Source organism: Entelurus aequoreus, linkage group LG13 (genome assembly GCF_033978785.1).
Source record: "Entelurus aequoreus isolate RoL-2023_Sb linkage group LG13, RoL_Eaeq_v1.1, whole genome shotgun sequence".
Taxonomy (NCBI): domain Eukaryota; kingdom Metazoa; phylum Chordata; class Actinopteri; order Syngnathiformes; family Syngnathidae; genus Entelurus; species Entelurus aequoreus.
Genome location: NC_084743.1, coordinates 3,485,076 through 3,505,979, shown reverse-complemented (window position 1 = coordinate 3,505,979; position 20,904 = coordinate 3,485,076). Strand labels below are relative to the sequence as shown.

Below are 20,904 nucleotides of genomic sequence, written 5' to 3'. Positions count from 1 at the left end.
CTAATGTAATCCATGTTCTCCAACTAAACTTCTATCTTCACTCCCTACTAAATCTGTAATGTAATCCATGTTCTCCAACTAAACTTCTATCTTCACTCCCTACTAAGTCTCTAATGTAATCCATGTTCTCCAACTAAACTTCTTTCTTCACTCCCTACTAAGTCTCTGATGTAATCCATGTTCTCCAACTAAACTTCTATCTTCATTCCTTACTAAGTCTCTGATGTAATCCATGTTCTCCAACTAAACTTCTATCTTCACTCCTTACTAAGTCTCTAATGTAATCCATGTTCTCCAACTAAACTTCTATCTTCATTCCTTACTAAGTCTCTAATGTAATCCATGTTCTCCAACTAAACTTCTATCTGCAATAAACTATTTAAAAACCCTAAATCTAACCCAAACCAAACCCTAACCCAAACCTAACCCCAACCCCAACCCCAACCCTAACCCTAACCCTAACCCTAACCCTAACCCTAACCCTAACCCTAACCCTAACCCTAACCCTAACCCTAACCCTAACCCTAATCCTAACCCTAACCTTAACCCTAACCATTCTTTCTTCACTCCCTACTAAGTCTCTAATGTAATCCATGTTCTCCAACTAAACTTCTATCTGCAATAAACTATTTAAAAACCCTAACCGTAACCCTAACCCCAACCCCAACCCTAACCCTAACCATTCTATCTTCACTCCTTACTAAGTCTCTAATGTAATCCATGTTCTCCAACTAAACTTCTATCTGCAATAAACTATTTAAAAACCCTAACCGTAACCCTAACCCCAACCCCAACCCTAACCCTAACCATTCTATCTTCACTCCTTACTAAGTCTCTAATGTAATCCATGTTCTCCAACTAAACTTCTATCTTCACTCCCTACTAAGTCTCTAATGTAATTCATGTTCTCCAACTAAACTTCTATCTTCCCTCCCTACTAACCGTAACCCTAACCCCAACCCCAACCCTAACCCTAACCCCAACCCTAACCCTAACCCTAACCCTAACCCTAACCATTATTTCGTCACTCCCCACTAAATCTCTAATGTAATCCATGTTCTCCAACTAAACTTCTATCTGCAATAAACTATTTAAAAACCCTAACCGTAACCCTAACCCCAACCCCAACCCTAACCCTAACCATTCTATCTTCACTCCTTACTAAGTCTCTAATGTAATCCATGTTCTCCAACTAAACTTCTATCTTCACTCCTTACTAAGTCTCTAATGTAATCCATGTTCTCCAACTAAACTTCTATCTTCACTCCTTACTAAGTCTCTAATGTAATCCATGTTCTCCAACTAAACTTCTATCTTCCCTCCCTACTAACCGTAACCCTAACCCCAACCCCAACCCTAACCCTAACCCCAACCCTAACCCTAACCCTAACCCTAACCCTAACCCTAACCATTATTTCTTCACTCCCCACTAAATCTCTAATGTAATCCATGTTGTCCAACTAAACTTCTATCTGCAATAAACTATTTAAAAACCCTAACCGTAACCCTAACCCTAACCCCAACCCTAACCCTAACCCTAACCATTCTATCTTCACTCCCTACTAAGTCTCTAATGTAATCCATGTTCTCCAACTAAACTTCTCTACAGTCTTCCTCTCCTGGTTCAGAGTCTTGAAGTCATTAGCTGACTTGCTGATAGCATCTCCAACACCTGTTCTCTGCTTCCATGGCTGCGTTCTCCACCTCTCTCCTCCTCCTCCACCTCATCTCCTCCCTCTTATCAGTTTGACAGCTCCGAGGAGAACAAATTAGACCTGCTGAATGAACACATTGACAAGGAGAAGGAGACTATAACGGGTCCGTTTTAGCGCTTAAATTTCTCAAACCAATGCAGAAATGCAAATTACCCTTGGAACCCTCCCTTTAGGAGGAAAGAGTTCCCCCACATATTGGTATGGCTGTCTAAAAGGATAGGAGGTGACTAGAATTTAACTTTAACCATTTATTCTACAACAAAGAAGTAAATACCGTAAATTCACTTTTTTCTTACTCTTTGAACACTGCAGATAATTTATGGATTTTCTATAATGCAAATAGTTTTAAAAACTGAACAGGTGTATTATTGTTTGTGCTACGGCGCAATCTTTTGGACGAGTTTGCTCACTGCAGGTGCTGCCCTTCTGTTTGGACCGCGCTTTCAACCGGAAGTACAAGTGCCGTTTTATGGATATAGCGTATGGATTCTTCATTCATCACTCCAAACGTTTGTAAAGTTTACAATATAACTAAATCTATTCATACTTGCTAAACCATGTGTGATGTCTGTAGGAGTGTTTTCATGCATATGTGTACGTCAGACCTGGGCAAATTAAGGCCCGGGGGCCGCATGCGGCCCGTTAAGCTTTTCTATCTGGCCCGCCGGACATTACCAAATAATTATTTTTAGATGTTTAAGATGGAAAGTGTAGCTGCCATTATGATGTGCAGTCATGTTTTCTAATGACCGTAAGTCTTGAACTATACTAAGTCTTTCAAGGGTTGGAATCTGTGCTTTTGGATGATATACCAGTTACTATGGTAATCTAATTTGTTGCTATGGTAATTTACGTCACAGCAGCTCAGACGAGGCACCAAGCAGTGTGGGCGGGAAGCGTTTCCACAGACGCGGAAGGTGATTTTCACGACAAAGTTCTAAAGCTTAGTGATATATCAGATATATCAGATTGTAGGTTGGTTTATTTTGTACGCTTTGCGTTCATATTTCACTGTTTGTTGCATTTTTGTTGCGTTTCCCTTGATTGTAAAATATGTCGATCGAAAGGGGGTGTAACATTCATATTTTGTCAATATTCAGTGTTTTATCGTTCATTGAAAAATGTAAAATTCCATTACGTTTTTTAAGGCGGTCTGTCGTGACGTTTTTAGCATTCAATCAGACATTATTTTGAGGTTTTGTATTAGTGTTCCTAAAAATAAATATACCGGCCCCCAGACACATTTTTTTCTCTAAATGTGGCCCCCGAGTCAAAATAATTGCCCAGGCCTGGTGTACGTGCTATTGTTAGCATTAGCTAATATGCTATGGCCAGCCGTACGTTACTACTCGTATGGATTCTTCATTCATCCCTCCAAACTTAGACTTAGACTTCCTTAATTGTCATTCAAAATTTGAACTTTACAGTACAGATAAGAACAACATTTTGTTGCTTTAGCTCGTTTTAGTGCAGTATAAAAGAGCAATAAGGTGCAGATATAAATAAATAGATTACTGTAGAGATAAATATATTGCACTTTTGCGTATGCATGCACGTTTACGGATGTATGTTATATTGTTATAGTCCAGTGTGTTTAATCCGTTTTTGGGGGGAATTGAGGGGATTATTATGATGCGTTCAAGAGTCTTACGGCCTGAGGGAAGAAGCTGTTACAGAAGCTGGAGGTTCTGCTCCAAAGGCTTTGAATGACAATAAAGGAAGTCTAAGTCAAACCTTTGTAAGTTTTACAATATACTGTAACTAAAACAATTCCTACTTACTATACTGCCCCATGTGTAATGTCTGTAGGACTGTTTCCACGCATATGTGTACGTGCTATCATAATGTACTGAAGCTAGCATCGTTAGCATTAGCTAATATGCTAACACGTTTACAAGTGTCTGTGTTAGTATTAATTTACGACGGCATTCTTTTTGTATTGTTTCACTTTCACAAATTCCTCAGTAAATTCACCAAAACGTCAGCATGGAGTTATCGAGTCTGGTTAGCTGGACTAAAGTGTCATGACGATACTTCTGTTTTGTTTGATGGGCCCTGATACAGACACCGTTTGGAAACAATTAAGGTATGTAAATAAACATTTGCAGAATATTTCTGTGTAAATAACTCATTTCACAACGTTTATATCTGCAGCTTGTAGTCCAGTGCGGCTAATATATGGAAAATTTTAATTTTTTTCCTTCTAAAATTTAGTTTGCGCTTTATAGTCTGGCAAATAAGGTACAAACAATGGCGGCACCAGCGCTGGGAGAGTGAACAAAGCCGTGTAAAGCTTTGAGAAAATCTGTAAAATGGATGGGTTTTAAAACTGAAAGTTCAGTTCTCCCTTACTCCCGTTTCCCGGTACCGCTTCTTAAAGTACGATGTGTGCATTTGAAAGAGCGCATCCATGTTGTGTCCTCTAAAATAATGTACTTCACATGCAATGATATCTCAAAGGAGGGGAAAATATTCCTCTGACTAAACCATCCATTTCCTATGAGAGAAGAAGCCTATCCGAGCTGTCATCCTCGTCCATTGGTGTCTTTTATGTAACATTTGCATAGCAGCATGTTATAATACAGAATACATGTACTCTACATCAGTGGTCCCCAACCTTTTTTGCACCACGGACCGGATTAATGTAGGCATTATTTTCAGGGATCGGCTTTCCAATTGTGCCAGATAAATAGAGCAAAAATAAGTGCATGAAAAATACAACTCACTGTAACACTGAATTAGTGGAAGCCCTAGGCTTGTTTCTTTGCAATGAGATGCAGATGGAAATCAGCCTTTGGCAACAATCTTGTCACTTTTCTATTTGATATGTTCATTACTGTGCATTGTATCATGTCACATGTTTTTTTCATTTATATATATATATATATATATATATATATATATATATATATATATATATATATATATATATATATATATATATATATATATATATATATATATATATATATATATATATATATATATATATATATTTTTTTTTAAATTTTATTTGTATTTGTATTTGTATTTGTATTTTTAATTTTTAATTTAATTTAATTTAATTTAATTTAATTTAATTTAATTTAATTTATTTTTATTTTTATTTTTATTTTTATTTTTATTTTTATTTTTATTTTTATTTTTTATTTTTATTTTTATTTTTATTTTTAATTTTAATTTTAATTTAATTTAATTTAATTTAATTTAATTTAATTTAATTTAATTTAATTTAATTTAATTTAATTTAATTTAATTTAATTTAATTTATATTTATATCTATATCTATATCTATTTTTATTTTTTATTTTTATTTTTATTTTATTTTTATTTTTATTTTTATTTTTATTTTTATTTTTATTTTTATTTTTATTTTTATTTTTATTTTTATTTTTATTTTTATTTTTATTTTTATTTTTATTTTTATTTTATTTTATTTCATTTCATTTCATTTCATTTTATTTTATTTTATTTTATTTTATTTTATTTTATTTTATTTTATTTTATTTTATTTTATTTTATTTTATTTTATTTGTATTTTTTATTTTACTTAGTTGCTCTGTTTATTGCTATTCTGAATGTTGCTGGGCCAGGTTTGGTTTTGGAATTGGATTGCATCATTATGGTATTGTTGTGTATTGTTTTGTTGGATTGATTAATAAATAAATAAATAAAATAAAAATAATTTAAAAAAAGTCAACAAATATAACAAATGGTGACTTCCTATGAGGAGTTTTATTGTTCATATACAAACAAGCTTATTGGTGTGTCTAGTGCACAGGTATCAAACTCAGATCTGGCCCTGCACGCATTTTATATGGCCCGTAAAAGCCTGGAAATAATGTGTCAATAAAACACCTTATATTTTCTCTCATTACTTTCTTATTTTCTTACTAAAGGTATTAGTGTTTTTTTTCTAGTTTGACAGGGGGAAAAAATAGTGTCCAATATTGCAACAAATATTATATCATCTAACTTTGTTGGTGAAAATCCAAATAAATAAAAAAAACGACTGTGGAAGTCGCTTCCTAGCGGTTCCACTGTCAGACATGGCACCAGAGCCAAGCATGCAGGTTTAACAAGGTTTTTAATGATAATGTTGTCAACAAAAGTTTGGTCTCCTAGTAGAACGTGACTTTTCAGTCACGTCCGTATCCTCTCTCCCCTCTTGCTCCCGGCCGCTTACTGTTAAAGACAACAGATGATTAGATTAACACGTACCACCTGTGAAATCTAATCACCTGCCAGCTGTGTCTCGCCGTCAGCACGGTTACGCCCCTGTCTGATGGTTCTCTGTCCTCAGCACCATGGACAGAGGCGGTGACTTTTGCTCCTGCAGGCAGCGCTGGCTACATCTCCCTCCACAACGACCAATGTTTGTTTTTTCATAGTAAAATTCTGTCGGCTGAGCTGTCAAATGTTTAGATTTTTTTTTTACTGTAAAATCTACAGTTGATGATTTTATGGTACCACATTTTGTTATGGTTAAAAAACTGGCATCTGAGTTGCCAAAATAAAATTAAACAGCAGTATTGTATTTATATTTACAGTAATATGTTTGTGGAGGGGGGGGGGGCGTGGTCTGCGGGCCTGCAGTCGGAGCGGGAGTGTGTAAGGAACGGCCTTGAAGCCTGCGGCAGGTGAGTAGATTGCCCAGCTGGGGCTGGTTATCTAATCACCTGTCGCCCTTGTCAGGTTCAAACACTGATGACATCTATTAAACAAAACAAGAACCAGAGACAGAATTTAATTTGGTTCAATTTGAGGAGAGACGCATGGACGCTGTACCTTTCTACAGTGTCTCAGCACGCTCTGGCGAAAGATTGTATGCCTCCTCCTTTATTTGAACTTTCCCTGACCACATGGCAACAGCTGCTTTCAAAGGGACGTGGGTCGTAAACAGCGTTGCGTTACAGAACAGTTCAAAAGAAAAGATTGTAAACAGTTCACAGAAAAGGTCGTAAAACACTTCAAAAAAGAGGTTCCTAGAAGAGTTCAAAAAAGCGGCGCCTGGAGGGGAGTCTGGTCCTGCTTCTTCTTCGCTTTTGTAGTTCTTGGGTCAGACAATATCTTTCTGTTGATTACAATACATGAAAGAAAACAACACCTTCATGTTGCTTCCCCCCTACACAGTGGAGTTTTACAAGCCTTCTTCGTGGTAGGTTCAAAGACATGTTTTTGCTTCGCGCCTGGGAACTCAAGATAAAATTATTCTGACAGCCCTTATTAGCAGCAGCCGGGCTGAGACACAAAGTTGGAGATGGAGAGAGAAAAAGACACACGCTGGAGAGCACAAGGGAGAGCAAGACTGAGGCTGAAAAGTCGAGTGCGTTTGCCGCGGAGTGGACTAAATAAAAACATTATTGAAACCAGAATACCGGGGCTCTCGTGCCAGTGTGTGGTGGTCAGGGGAACCCACGGCGGAGGAACTGCCACAATGTTGTAAAAATAATAATAAAAAACAGCATATATTTTACAGTAAAATATTTTACTGGCAACTAAGCCACAGATTTTTTTTTTTACTCTTTACGTACATTTTTTTTTTAAATATTTAAATTCATAGACAAATTCATTAATTATTTACTGTTACAAGCGGGCCCTTTAATGGCAGCCATGACTGCGGTGTGGCCCTCAATGAAAACAAGTTTGAGACCCCTGGTCTGGTGGCACAGGCCAAAGTTAAGTCGGGGAAAAAATGCAGTCCCTTATACAAACCCCGTTTCCATACGAGTTGGGAAATGGTGTGAGATGTAAATAAAAACGGAATACAATGATTTGCAAATCATTGTATTCCGTTTATATTTACATCTCACACCATTTCCCAACTCATATGGAAACGGGGTTCGTAAATGATTTATGCCTGCTTCACACCAACGGCGCTTGCCGCGCTTTAAATCGGCGAGCAAAGCGCCGTCATTTTTGTAAATTTTTCCACGAATATCCCGATCTCCGAAGTAATGTTATGCTTTGATATGCTCTGATATGCTCTGATACCCTCTGATACGAATTAGTTGCCGCTTTGTTACCGTTCCTCACGCTTTGATCCCGCTTTTGATAAGCTTTAAATCACAATTTGATACGTTTTATTACGCTTTATTGAACATTATTACGCTTTGATAAGATCCTGACGCTTTAAATCAGGCTCTGACACGATTATCAAGCTCTGTTGTGCATTGTTACAACAAAAACAAAAACAAAAATGTGAAAAACTCAGTATACTGTTTTCCACACATTTTTATATTCATTTATTTTTTCACTTTCTCTTTTTTTCCCCGTTATATTATGTTTTATATCTTCATTTCTATTATTTTTGTCATCTTAATAAATATCTATCTTTTATTTATTATGCTAGTTGAAAATAATCAAAGGCAATTATCCACACATTTTTTATATTCATTTATTTTTTCAATTTCTCTTTTTTTTCCCCGTTATATTATGTTTTATATCTTCATTTCTATTATTTTTGTCATCTTAATAAATATCTATCTTTTATTTATTATGCTAGTTGAAAATAATCAAAGGCAATTATCCACACATTTTTTATATTCATTTCTTTTTTCACTTTCTCTTTTTTTTCCGTTATATTATGTTTTATATCTTCATTTCTATTATTTTTGTCATCTTAATAAATATATATCTTTTATTTTTTATGCTAGTTGAAAATAATCAAAGGCAATTATCCACACATTTTTTATATTCATTTATTTTTTCAATTTCTCTTTTTTTCCCCCGTTATATTATGTTTTATATCTTCATTTCTATTATTTTTGTCATCTTAATAAATATCTATCTTTTATTTATTATGCTAGTTGAAAATAATCAAAGGCAATTATCCACACATTTTTTATATTCATTTCTTTTTTCAATTTCTCTTTTTTTTCTCGTTATATTATGTTTTATATCTTCATTTCAATTTTTTTAAACCGTTTACAAATTTTTGGCGAACTTGCCGCATGTCCCGCTTCACTACAAGCTTTCCCACGATCCATTAGGACCCTCACGCTTTAATCAGGCTTTGTTACGCTATAACGCCGCTTTGCATGCCGCTTTGCATGCCGCTTTGCATGCCGCTTTAAAGCGCCGTCAAAGCGCCGTTGGTGTGAACCTAGCATTAATGTTTCTGTACGGCCCGGTAGCAAAATGCGTCACGGACCAGTACCGGTCCCCGGACCGGTGGTTGGGGACCACTGCTCGACATGACGTAGTGACGACAGCCGGGTGTTGTCATCAAACAGAGAGCATGAAAGCAAGGGATGTTGGACAAATGGATTTCTCCGTGCGACTTGCCCTTCCTGCGTCTTCGCTCTTTTCTTGTTTTGTTTTTTTTCTTCCAGATAATGAGCGATGTTCAGCCCATCTGTGACATGAAAGAAGAAGCCAGACAACATCTATAAATGGCTTTCTGCCTCTTTGCTGATGCTGCTCTCCCCCCCTGCTGATTACAGGTTGGAGAACATCACAAGTCCTCCCTTTCTTCTCTCCTGATATTAATATTAGGGATGGAAGGCTCTATGAAAGTTTTTTGGATCGTGTTTTTTTCTTTCTTTGTGTTATTTATCATTGCGAGCCCACACATTTCCCGCATTAACGACACGGCGGAGAGATTCACAAAATTGGCCAAACCTAATGGAGTTGATATAAATTCAAACCATTCTACAGTCGACACATTCCACCATCCTGGAAATTTAAACTACCTTTTTTTACAAGTTCAAAAAAATTACCAGATTTTCCAGGATATTTTTCACCATTCAAAATGAATTGGCCATTTTTCCAAACTGCTACCATTTCCAAAATTTTCAGCCGATTCAAACCATTCCACCGTCAACACATTCCACCATCCTGGAAATTTAAACTACCTTTTTTTTCCAAGTTCAAAAAAATTCCCAGATTTTCCAGGACATTTTTCCCATTGAAAATAAATTGGCCATTTTTCCAAACTGCTACCATTTCCACATTTTTCAGCCGATTCAAACCATTCCACCGTCAACACATTCCACCATCCAGGAAATTTAAACTACCTTTTTTTACAAGTTAAAAAAAATTCCCAGATTTTCCAGGACATTTTTCCCCATTCAAAATGAATTGGCCATTTTTCCAAACTGCTACCATTTCCAAATTTTTCAGCCGATTCAAATCATTCCACCATCAACACATTCCACTATCCTGGAAATTTAAATTAACTTTTTTTTTACAAGTTCAAAAAAATTCCCAGATTTTCCAGGACATTTTTCCCCATTCAAAATGAATTGGCCATTTTTCAAACTGCTACCATTTCCACCTTTTTCATCCGATTCAAACCATTCCACCGTCAACACATTCCACCATCCTGGAAATTTAAACTCCTTTTTTTACAAGTTCAAAAAAATTCCCAGATTTTCCGGGACATTTTTCCCCATTCAAAATGAATTGGTCATTTTTCAAACTGCTACCATTTCCACATTTTTCCAGCCGATTCAAACTATTCCACCGTCAACAAATTCCACCATCCTGGAAATTTGAAATACCTTTTTTTACAAGTTCAAAAAAATTTCCAGATTTTCCAGGACATTTTTCCCCATTCAATATGAATTGGCCATTTTTCTAACTGCTACCATTTCCACATTTTTCAGCCGATTCAAACCATTCTACCGTCAACACATTCCACCATCCTGGAAATTTAAACTCCTTTTTTTACAAGTTCAAAAAAATTCCCAGATTTTCCGGGACAATTTTCCCCATTCAAAATGAATTGGCCATTTTTCCAACGGCTACCATTTCCACATTTTTCATCCGATTCAAACCATTCCACCGTCAACACATTCCACCATCCTGGAAATTTAAACTACCTTTTTTTTCCAAGTTCAAAAAAATTCCCAGATTTTCCAGGACATTTTTCCCATTGAAAATAAATTGGCCATTTTTCCAAACTGCTACCATTTCCACATTTTTAGCCGATTCAAACCATTCCACCGTCAACACATTCCACCATCCTGGAAATTTAAATTAACTTTTTTTTTACAAGTTCAAAAAAATTCCCAGATTTTCCAGGACATTTTTCCCCATTCAAAATGAATTGGCCATTTTTCAAACTGCTACCATTTCCAAATTTTTCAGCCGATTCAAACCATTCCACCATCAACACATTCCACCATCCTGGAAATTTAAATTAACTTTTTTTTACAAGTTCAAAAAAATTCCCAGATTTTCCAGGACATTTTTCCCCATTTAATATAAATTGGCAATTTTTCCAACTGCTACCATTTCCACATTTTTCAGCCGATTCAAACCATTCCACCATCCTGGAAATTTAAACTCCTTTTTTTACAAGTTCAAAAAAATTCCCAGATTTCCCGGGACATTTTTCCCCGTTCAAAATGAATTGGCCATTTTTCCAAACTGCTACCATTTCCAAATTTTTCAGCCGATTCAAACCATTCCACTAGCAACACATTCCACCATCCTGGAAATTTAATCTAACTTTTTTTTTACAAGTTCAAAAAAATTCCCAGATTTTCCAGGACATTTTTCCCCATTCAAAATGAATTGGCCATTTTTCAAACTGCTACCATTTCCACTTTTTTCAGCCGATTCAAACAATTCCACCATAAACACATTCCACCATCCTGGAAATTTAATCTACCTTTTTTTTACAAGTTCAAAAAAATTCCCAGATTTCCCAGGACATTTTTCCCCATTCAAAATGAATTGGCCATTTTCCCAAACTGCTACCATTTCCATATTTTTCAGCCGATTCAAACCATTCCACCGTCAACACATTCCACCATCCTGGAAATTTAATCTACCTTTTTTTCAAAGTTCAAAAAAATTCCCAGATTTTCCAGGACATTTTTCCCCATTCAAAATGAATTGGCCATTTTTCCAAACTGCTACCATTTCCACATTTTTCAGCCGATTCAAACCATTCCACCGTCAACACATTCCACCATCCTGGAAATTTAAACTCCTTTTTTTTACAAGTTGAAAAAAATTCCCAGATTTTCCGGGACATTTTTCCCCATTCAAAATGAATTGGTCATTTTTCAAACTGCTACCATTTCCACATTTTTCAGCCGATTCAAACCATTCCACCATCAACACATTCCTCCAACCTGGAAATTTAATCTACCTTTTTTTTACAAGTTAAAAAAAATTCCCAGATTTTCCGGGACATTTTTCCCCATTCAATATGAATTGGCCATTTTTCCAACTGCTACCATTTCCACATTTTTCAGCCGATTCAAACCATTCCACCGTCAACACATTCCACCATCCTGGAAATTTAAACTACCTTTTTTTTTACAAGTTCAAAAAAATTCCCAGATTTTCCAGGACATTTTTCCCCATTCAAAATGAATTGGCCATTTTTCCAACTGCTACCATTTCAAAAAATTTCAGCCGATTCAAACCATTCCACCGTCAACACATTCCACCATCCTGGAAATTTAAACTACCTTTTTTTACAAGTTCAAAAAAATTTCCAGATTTTCCAGGACATTTTTCCCCAATCAAAATTAATTGGTCATTTTTCAAACTGCTACCATTTCCACATTTTTCAGCCGATTCAAACCATTCCACCGTCAACACATTCCACCATCCTGAAAATTTAAACTCCTTTTTTTACAAGTTCAAAAAAATTCCCAGATTTTCCAGGACATTTTTCTCCATTCAAAATGAAGTGGCCATTTTTCCAAACTGCTACCATTTCCACATTTTTCAGCCGATTCAAACCATTCCACCGTCAACACATTCCACCATCCTGGAAATTTAAACTACCTTTTTTTCCAAGTTCAAAGAAATTCCAAGATTTTCCGGGACATTTTTCCCCATTTAAAAATTAATTGGCCAATTTTCAAACTTCCACCATTTCCATTTTCCATTTCCATCCGTTAATAAAAATCAAATCAAATAAAAATCAAATCCACATTTTTCAGCCGATTCAAACCATTACACCATCAACACATTCCACCATCCTGGATATTTAAACTACCTTTTTTTTCCAAGTTTAAAGAAATTCCAGGATTTTCCAGAATTCCTGGTTTTCCAAAGCCCTATTTCCACCCTTTTTTCTGGCGACTACTGCTTCCACATTTTTCCACCCACTTCAACCGTTCTACCGTCAAAACATTCCTGTTAATTAGGACAAAAAAAAAACGTTTTTTTTCGAACTGGAAAAATTCCCGGTTTTCCCAAAAATCCAGGAATTCTGTATTACGATTTCTCAATTCAACATGTTACTACTTCAACATTTCTCGACCGATTTGAACAATTCCATCACCAACCATATCAAATTATTCAGACCATTGAAGTTTTTTTTACCATTTAAAAAAATATCCAGCTTTTCCCGAAATTCCCAAATTTTTGGGAAATTCCCACTGAAATCAATGGGACATTCTTCAAAGTTCCAAAATTCCCACATTTTTCATCTGATTCAAACTGTTCCAACTTCAAAATATTCAGCCTGTCTGGGAATTGTGTGCTCTACTTCAACAATTCTAAAAAAAATTCCAGGATTTTCCAGAATTCCTGGTTTTCCATAGCCTTATTTCCACCCTTATTTTCTGGCGACTACTCCTTCCACATTTTTCAACCCACTTCAACCGTTCCACCGTCAAAACATTTCTGCTAATCAGGACAAAAAACTAATATTTTTTTCGAACTGGGAAAATTCTCGGTTTTCCCGAAATTCCATAATACCATTTCTCAATTCAACATGTTACTACTTGAACGTTTCTCGACCGATTTGAACAATTCCAACACCAACCATTTTAACTCATTCAGACCATTACATTTTTTACCATTTAAAAAAAAATTCCCGCTTTTCCCGAAATTCCCACATTTTTGGGAAATTCCCATTGAAATCAATGGGACATTCTTCAAAGTTCCACAATTCAAAATATTCAGCCTGTTTAGTAATTGTGTGCTCTACTTCAACAATTCTAAAACAATTCCAGGATTTTCCAGAATTCCTGGTTTTCCATAGCCTTATTTCCACCCTTTTTTTCTGGCGATTACTCCTTCCACATTTTTCAACCCACTTCAACCGTTCCACCGTCAAAACATTTCTGCTAATTAGGACAAAAAACTAATATTTTTTTCGAACTGGAAAAATTCTCGGTTTTCCCGAAATTCCATAATACCATTTCTCAATTCAACATGTTACTACTTGAACGTTTCTCGACCGATTTGAACAATTCCAACACCAACCATTTTAACTCATTCAGACCATTACATTTTTTACCATTTAAAAAAAATGTTTCATCTTTTCCCGAAATTCCCACATTTTTGGGAAATTCCCATTGAAATCAATGGGACATTCTTCAAAGTTCCACAATTCCCACATTTTCCATCTGATTCAAACTGTTCCAACTTCAAAATATTCAGCCTGTTCCAACATCCACACATTCCACTCACCTTGGACAATCAAAATACCATATCCCAAGTTCAAAAAAAATTTCAGGAATTCCCGGTTTTCCAAAGCCCTATTTTCACCTTTTCCTGGAAAGTTTTCACAGTGCACATTTTTCAACAGTTTGTGAATATTCCACCTTCAAAACGTTCTTCTTAATTGGGACAACAAAAGTTAGTTTTTTTTCGTAAAAATTCCCGGTTTTCCCGAAATTCCGAAAGAGGGAAAAGGGTTAATATTTGAGTGGGCTCCCGGCCCCTTCTGTAGTGGAAAAGCTGGGCCCCGAAATCAAAAAAGGTTAAGAACCCCTTTGTAGGAATCAACAAAAAGACCAGACTGAAACAGTCAACTTAATGGCAAAGACTACTTCCTGTTTACAGGATAAATGCACAGTTATTTTTATCAGCTGAATATTAAATGTAAAATAAATAAAAACATCTCTCAATGTGGCCCTCGAGTCAAAATAGTTGTCCAGCTCTGGTGTAGTGGGAGTGTGTGTGTGTGTGTGTGTGTCTGTCTGTGGAGTGTGTGTGGGCGTTTCTCTCACCAGCAAAGAGTAGTAGACTTTGAATCCGGGTTTTGCTACAAAGTAGTCGTCAGATTTGAAGGTGAGTCTGAGGACGTTGGATTTGGAGTTGACACTCGGCGGCGCTTTCTGCCCACACCAGCGACCCCAAATTATAGTGCTGGCCTCTAATCGGTCTTCCACTTCCACAAAGTCATACCTGCGCGGGGAAATTGGGAGTAGAGTGAACAAAAAAGTCGGAGAAAAACATTTTTTTTTAAAAAAAGCACACGCTGCAAAGTTTGATTGAAATACATTCGTGGCTCAAGTAAAAATTGAAGTGGCTTAAAAGTGAATATTTTACGATACACAAAACTATGAATAAAATGACAGTAGGTACGTTATGGAAGGGCTTGTACCCATTGTCTGGCCGTGAGCGCCCCCTAGAGGGCCGCCTAAGAATATCAGTTCCTCAGCTGTGGTCCGTTTGGGCAGCGACGGTACTCGGGTGTAATACCCTTTTCCACCACTTGTGGCAGCAATGACAATATCAAACAAAAAATTCTAACGCGCAAAAATTACGACTAAAGTGGTGACTCTGTATTTTCATTTGCACTTAAAATGTATTGAAAAATGTATTAAATTGAGTTTAATTAATTTAATTAAGTTAGAATTTATTTATTTTAGAACTGCATAATTGTATGTACATTTATTTTTTATCAGTTTTCATCAGTTTTGCAGTACATTTGATTAATATTTATTTTTCTAATCAGCCTTACCTAAACCTTGTTAATTATCTTAGTGATTAACACCTGCTTTCATATCATTTCACAATGATATTGATATCATTAATGAATCCCATTAAAATCAAGAGTAATATTTAGAGATGTCCGATAATATCGGCAGACCGATATTATCGGCCGATAAATGCGTTAAAATGTAATATCGGAAATTATCGTTTTTTTTATTATCAGTATGGTTTTTTTTTATTTTATTTTTTATTTTTTTTAAATTAAATCCACATAAAAAACACAAGATACACTTACAATTAGTGCACTGACCCAAAAAACCTCCCTCCCCCATTTACACTCATTCACACAAAAGGGTTGTTTCTTTCTGTTATTAATATTCTGCTTCCTACATTATATATCAATATATATCAATACAGTCTGCAAGGGATACAGTCCGTAAGCACACATGATTGTGCGTGCTGCTGGTCCACTAATAGTACTAACCTTTAACAGTTAATTTTACAAATGTTCATTAATTACTAGTTTCTATGTAACTGTTTTTATATTGTTTTACTTTCTTTTTTATTCAAGAAAATGTTTTTAATTTATTTATCTTATTTTATTTGATTCATTTTTTTAAAAAGTACCTTTTCTTCACCATACCTGGTTGTCCAAATTAGGCATAATAATGTGTTAATTCCACGACTGTGTTTATCGGTTGATATCGGTATCGGTAATTCAATCAATGTTTATTTTTTATTTTATTTATGAATTAAAGAGTTGGACAGTATCGGCATATCGGATATCGGCAAAAAGCCATTATCGGACATCCCTAGTAATATTACTAATTCACTGTTAGTATTTGAGTGGGCCCCGGGCCCTTCTGTAGTGGAAAAGTTGGATCCAGGGGTCAAAAAGTTTAAACTCTACTATTGACGGATTGGATCCCATTCATTTTCCAGTTTCGGACTTCTGCAGTATCTCCTTTGAGTCGCTTATCCCTCAAACACACCATCAGCAGCTTTTCCATATTTTCATGGATAAATGTCTGTCGTTAAGTTAATATTTATGTTTCTTGATATCTTTTTGTCTAAACAATTACACATATAAGATTTTACACCCCAAAAAAATAATCTATTTATTATTATTATATAAATTTGGTGCGCTCCACAGCCCAGAGTTTTCTGTTCCAGTATCAAAATGTTCCGCCCGACCGGTAATCGCCAGATCCCCAAAAAAATTTGAAAAACAATATCCTAGAATTCCCGGTTTTACAGGACATTTCTCGAATATGCACAATTTCCATTATTCTTTGACCGATTGGAACCGTTCCACCATCCACACACTCCACTCACCTTGGACAATCAAACTACCATTTTCCAAATTCAAAAAAAATTCCAGGAATTCCCGGTTTTCCAAAGCCCTATTTTCCCCTCTTCCTGGAAAGTTTTCACAGTGCACATTTTTCAACCGTATGTGACCATTCCACCTTCAAAACGTTCTTCTTAATTGGGACGACAAAAGTTTTTTCCGTAAAAATCCCCGGTTTTCCCGAAATTCCGAAAGACCAATTAAAATTTGAACTGTTACTACGTCAACATTTTTCAGCCGTTCTGAAAAATTCCAAGCCATTCATATCATCTAGGGCAATTGTGCTAGTATCAATATTTTCAAAATTTCCATTTTTTCTCGAAATTTCCAAATTTCTGAGTAAAATGAATAGACGTATTCATAGTTATATAAAATAACCTAAATTCTCAAAATGTTATGCATTTTTAAACCCGATTCCGACTTTTCAATCGTCCACCCACACTACTCTTCCCATATATTGAACACAAAACATGTTTTCCCTTTCCCAAAATTCCCAGTTTTCCGGTAATTTCCTCCCCATTGACAATGAATGGGAAACATACCAAACTCTTCATATCCCACATTTCTTATCCGATTGGAACCGTTCCACCATCCACACACTCCACTCACCTTGGACAATCAAACTACCATTTTCCAAGTTCAAAAAAATTCCAGGAATTCCCGGTTTTCCAAAGTAATATTTTCACCTCTTCCTGGAAAGTTTTCACAGTGCACATTTTTCAACCGTTTGTGACCATTCCACCTTCAAAACGTTCCGAAAGACCAATTAAAATTCGAACTGTTACTGCGTCAACATTTTTCAGCCGTTCTGAAAAATTCCGAGCCATTCATATCATCTAGGACAATTGTGCTAGAATCGGTATTTTAAAAAATTACAGTTTTTCCCGAAATTTCAAAATTTCTAGGAAATTCCCAGTCAAATGAATAGACGTATTCATAATGATAAAATAACCTAAATTCTCAAAATGTTATGCATTTTAAAATACCATTTTCCAATTTCAGAAAAAAATCCAGGAATTCCCAATTTTCCAAAACCCTATTTTCACCTCTTCCTGGAAAGTTTTCACAGTGCACATTTCTCAACCGTTTGTGACCATTCCACCTTCAAAACGTTCTTCTTAAATGGGACAACAAAAGTTAGGTTTTTTCCGTAAAAATTCCCGGTTTAAATTAAAATTTGAACTGTTACTACGTCAACATTTTTCAACCGTTCTGAAAAATTCCAACCCATTCATATCATCTAGGACAATTGTGCTAGAATCGATATTTTCAAAAATTACAGTTTTTCCCGAAATTTCCAAATTTCTAAGTAAAATGAACAGACGTATTCATAGTTATAAAAAATAACTACATTCTCAAAATGTTATGCATTTTTAAACCTGATTCCGACTTTTCAACCGTCCACCCACACTACTCTTCCCATATATTGAACACAAAACATGTTTTCCCTTTCCCAAAATTCCCAGTTTTCCGGTATTTTTCTCCCCATTGACAATGAATGGGAAACATACCAAACTCTTCATATCCCACATTTCTTATCCGATTGGAACCGTTCCACCATCCACACACTCCACTCACCTTGGACAATCAAACTACCATTTTCCAATTTCAGAAAAAAATCCAGAAATCCCAATTTTCCAAAGCCCTATTTTCAAAAATTACAGTTTTTCCAGAAAATGTAAATGTAAAATTGTACGTAAAAATTACATTTTTTTGGACACTGGTGAGTTCTCAGGAGATGGTTAGAGACACCTGGAAGTTGCCCAATGTGTGTTTGTTCACAATAGTAAGACGCAGTGTGATTTATCCAACCTGGAATTAGTCTGGCACAGTTAAGCACAAACGACGTTCAGAAGGATGCAATGGCTGCTATATGACTGACTATGGAGAGACAGACTCTTCCGTGATCGTGTCGATAATAGACACATTTCTATGAGATGTCTGTTCAGTAATTCCATCCCCCCAGGTTGTGAGTTTGAGACCCCTCGTCATACATTCTGTGTTGTGCCATAAATGGTCCATGTTTCTTTTTATTTATGGCCTAATGGCGTGCATTCAGTGTTAGTAAATCAGTAATAATTGTTGTTAATTACAGCACCAATTGTTGGATAACTGTATCCAAAATAAGCTCCTTAGCCTTTTTAAGTCTTTCCTCCCCCCTGCTGTTCTCTTTCTTGTTTGTGCCTACAAAGGCAATTGTGCCGCATATTAAAAAAAAAGTCCATTTCGTCAAGCCTGAAGGACAAATTGTTTGCCAAAAATAAAAACTCCCTGCCAGTGAAACCCATTTAACCTCTTCACCTCCTTTTTCTGTCCTAAATATTGTGGGGTCGTTTATGTAAAAAGTGTTTGAATGCAATCTTCCTTCTGCAGAAAAGAGTATCTTTACCGGAAATGCATATACTGGGAAAGCCAATATTCCAACAGTTGAAAGTCATAAAGTGGTAGAGCAGGGGTCACCAACACGATGCCCGCGGGCACCAGGTAGCCCGTAAGGACCAGATGAGTAGCCCGCTGGCCTGTTCTAAAAATAGCTCAAATAGCAGCACTTACCAGTGAGCTGCATCTATTTTTTAAATTGTATTTATTTACTAGCAAGCTGGTCTCGCTTTGCCCGACATTTTTAATTCTAAGAGAAACAAAACTCAAATAGAATTTGAAAATCCAAGAAAATATTTTAAAGACTTGGTCTTCACTTGTTTAATTAAATTAATTATTTTTTTTACCTTGCTTCTTATAACTTTCAGAAAGACAATTTTAGAGAAAAAATACAACCTTAAAAATGATTTTAGGATTTTTGAACACATATACCTTTTTACCTTTTAAATTCCTTCCTCTTCTTTCCTGACAATTTAAATCAATGTTCAAGTAAAATTTTTTTTTTTTTTATTGTAAAGAATAATAAATACATTTTTATTTAATTCTTCATTTTAGCTTCTGTTTTTTCGACGAAGAATATTTGTGAAATATTTCTTCAAACTTATTAAAATTCAAAAAAATTATTCTGGCAAATCTAGAAAATCTGTAGAATCAAATTTAAATCTTATTTCAAAGTCTTTTGAATTTCTTTTAACATTTTTGTTCTGGAAAATCTAGAAGAAATAATGATTTGTCTTTGTTAGAAATATAGCTTGGTCCAATTTGTTTTATATTCTAACAAAGTGCAGATTGGATTTTAACCTATTTAAAACATGTCATTAAAATTCTAAAATTAATCTTAATCAGGAAAAATTACTAATGATGTTCCATAAATTTTTTTTTTTTTTTTTCAAAAAGATTCGAATTAAATAGTTTTTCTCTTCTTTTTTTCGGTTGAATTTTGAATTTAAAGAGTCGAAATTGAAGATAAACTGTTTCAAAATTTAATTGTCATTTTTTTCGTGTTTTCTCCTCTTTTTAAACAGTTCAATTAAGTGTAAATATCATTAATTATTAATAATAACATAGAGTTAAAGGTAAATTGAGCAAATTGGCTATTTCTGGCAATTTATTTAAGTGTGTATCAAACTGGCAGCCCTTCGCATTAATCACTACCCAAGAAGTAGCTTTTGGTTTCAAAAAGGTTGGTGACCCCTGTGGTAGAGTATAATATCCTAAAAATCATGTACAAGTCACACGCTACGATTCTACCAAACAGCATTCAAAACAGATTTGTAAAAGAGAGAAAGTGATTATGATCCAAAAGGAACGGAGGTCTTTAATAAATGTAGTTTTAGAAGAGTGACAATGGAAAGAAACATTTCAAGCGGCGGTGTTAGCTACACGGTGGAATAAAACAATGTAAATCTATTAAAAAAAGTACAAATATGTCTTCATTATTGGTTTAATTATTGCCAAAATGAAAATTAGGCTTTGTAGTTGCCAACATTGAAAGTCAATAGAGGACAGATATAAGTTTCTAACTTCTTTCTGCTCCTTTTCATTCATAATTTATTTAATTTAATTAAGACCTCTTAAAGCCCAAGCTAATTGTTTACATGCTTTTTTGTATTTCTCTTTGCTATTTGGGCTTATTGCACCCTATTTAGAATAAAAACTAAGAATCATATTTTTATATGATGTACTTAGTCCATAAGTACACAAACGTGTACTTCATGTTTAGTGACATGCTAATTCCTATTTTTACACTTTTTTTTTACCCCAAAATTCCATTGTATGTTATACTCTTCTGACACCACCAGATGGCAGTATAAGTGT

At 35.2% G+C, this 20,904-nt stretch overlaps 1 protein-coding gene across 1 annotated transcript in view; it reads right to left on the bottom strand.

The window, feature by feature from the left end:
• Positions 1–20,904, bottom strand: part of pdgfd (platelet derived growth factor d) — a 135,254-nt gene that overhangs the window by 32,831 nt on the left and 81,519 nt on the right. The window contains exon 3 of the mRNA XM_062068397.1: positions 14,648–14,825. Coding sequence (XP_061924381.1) covers positions 14,648–14,825 — 178 coding nt within the window. The remainder of the gene's footprint in view (positions 1–14,647; positions 14,826–20,904) is intronic.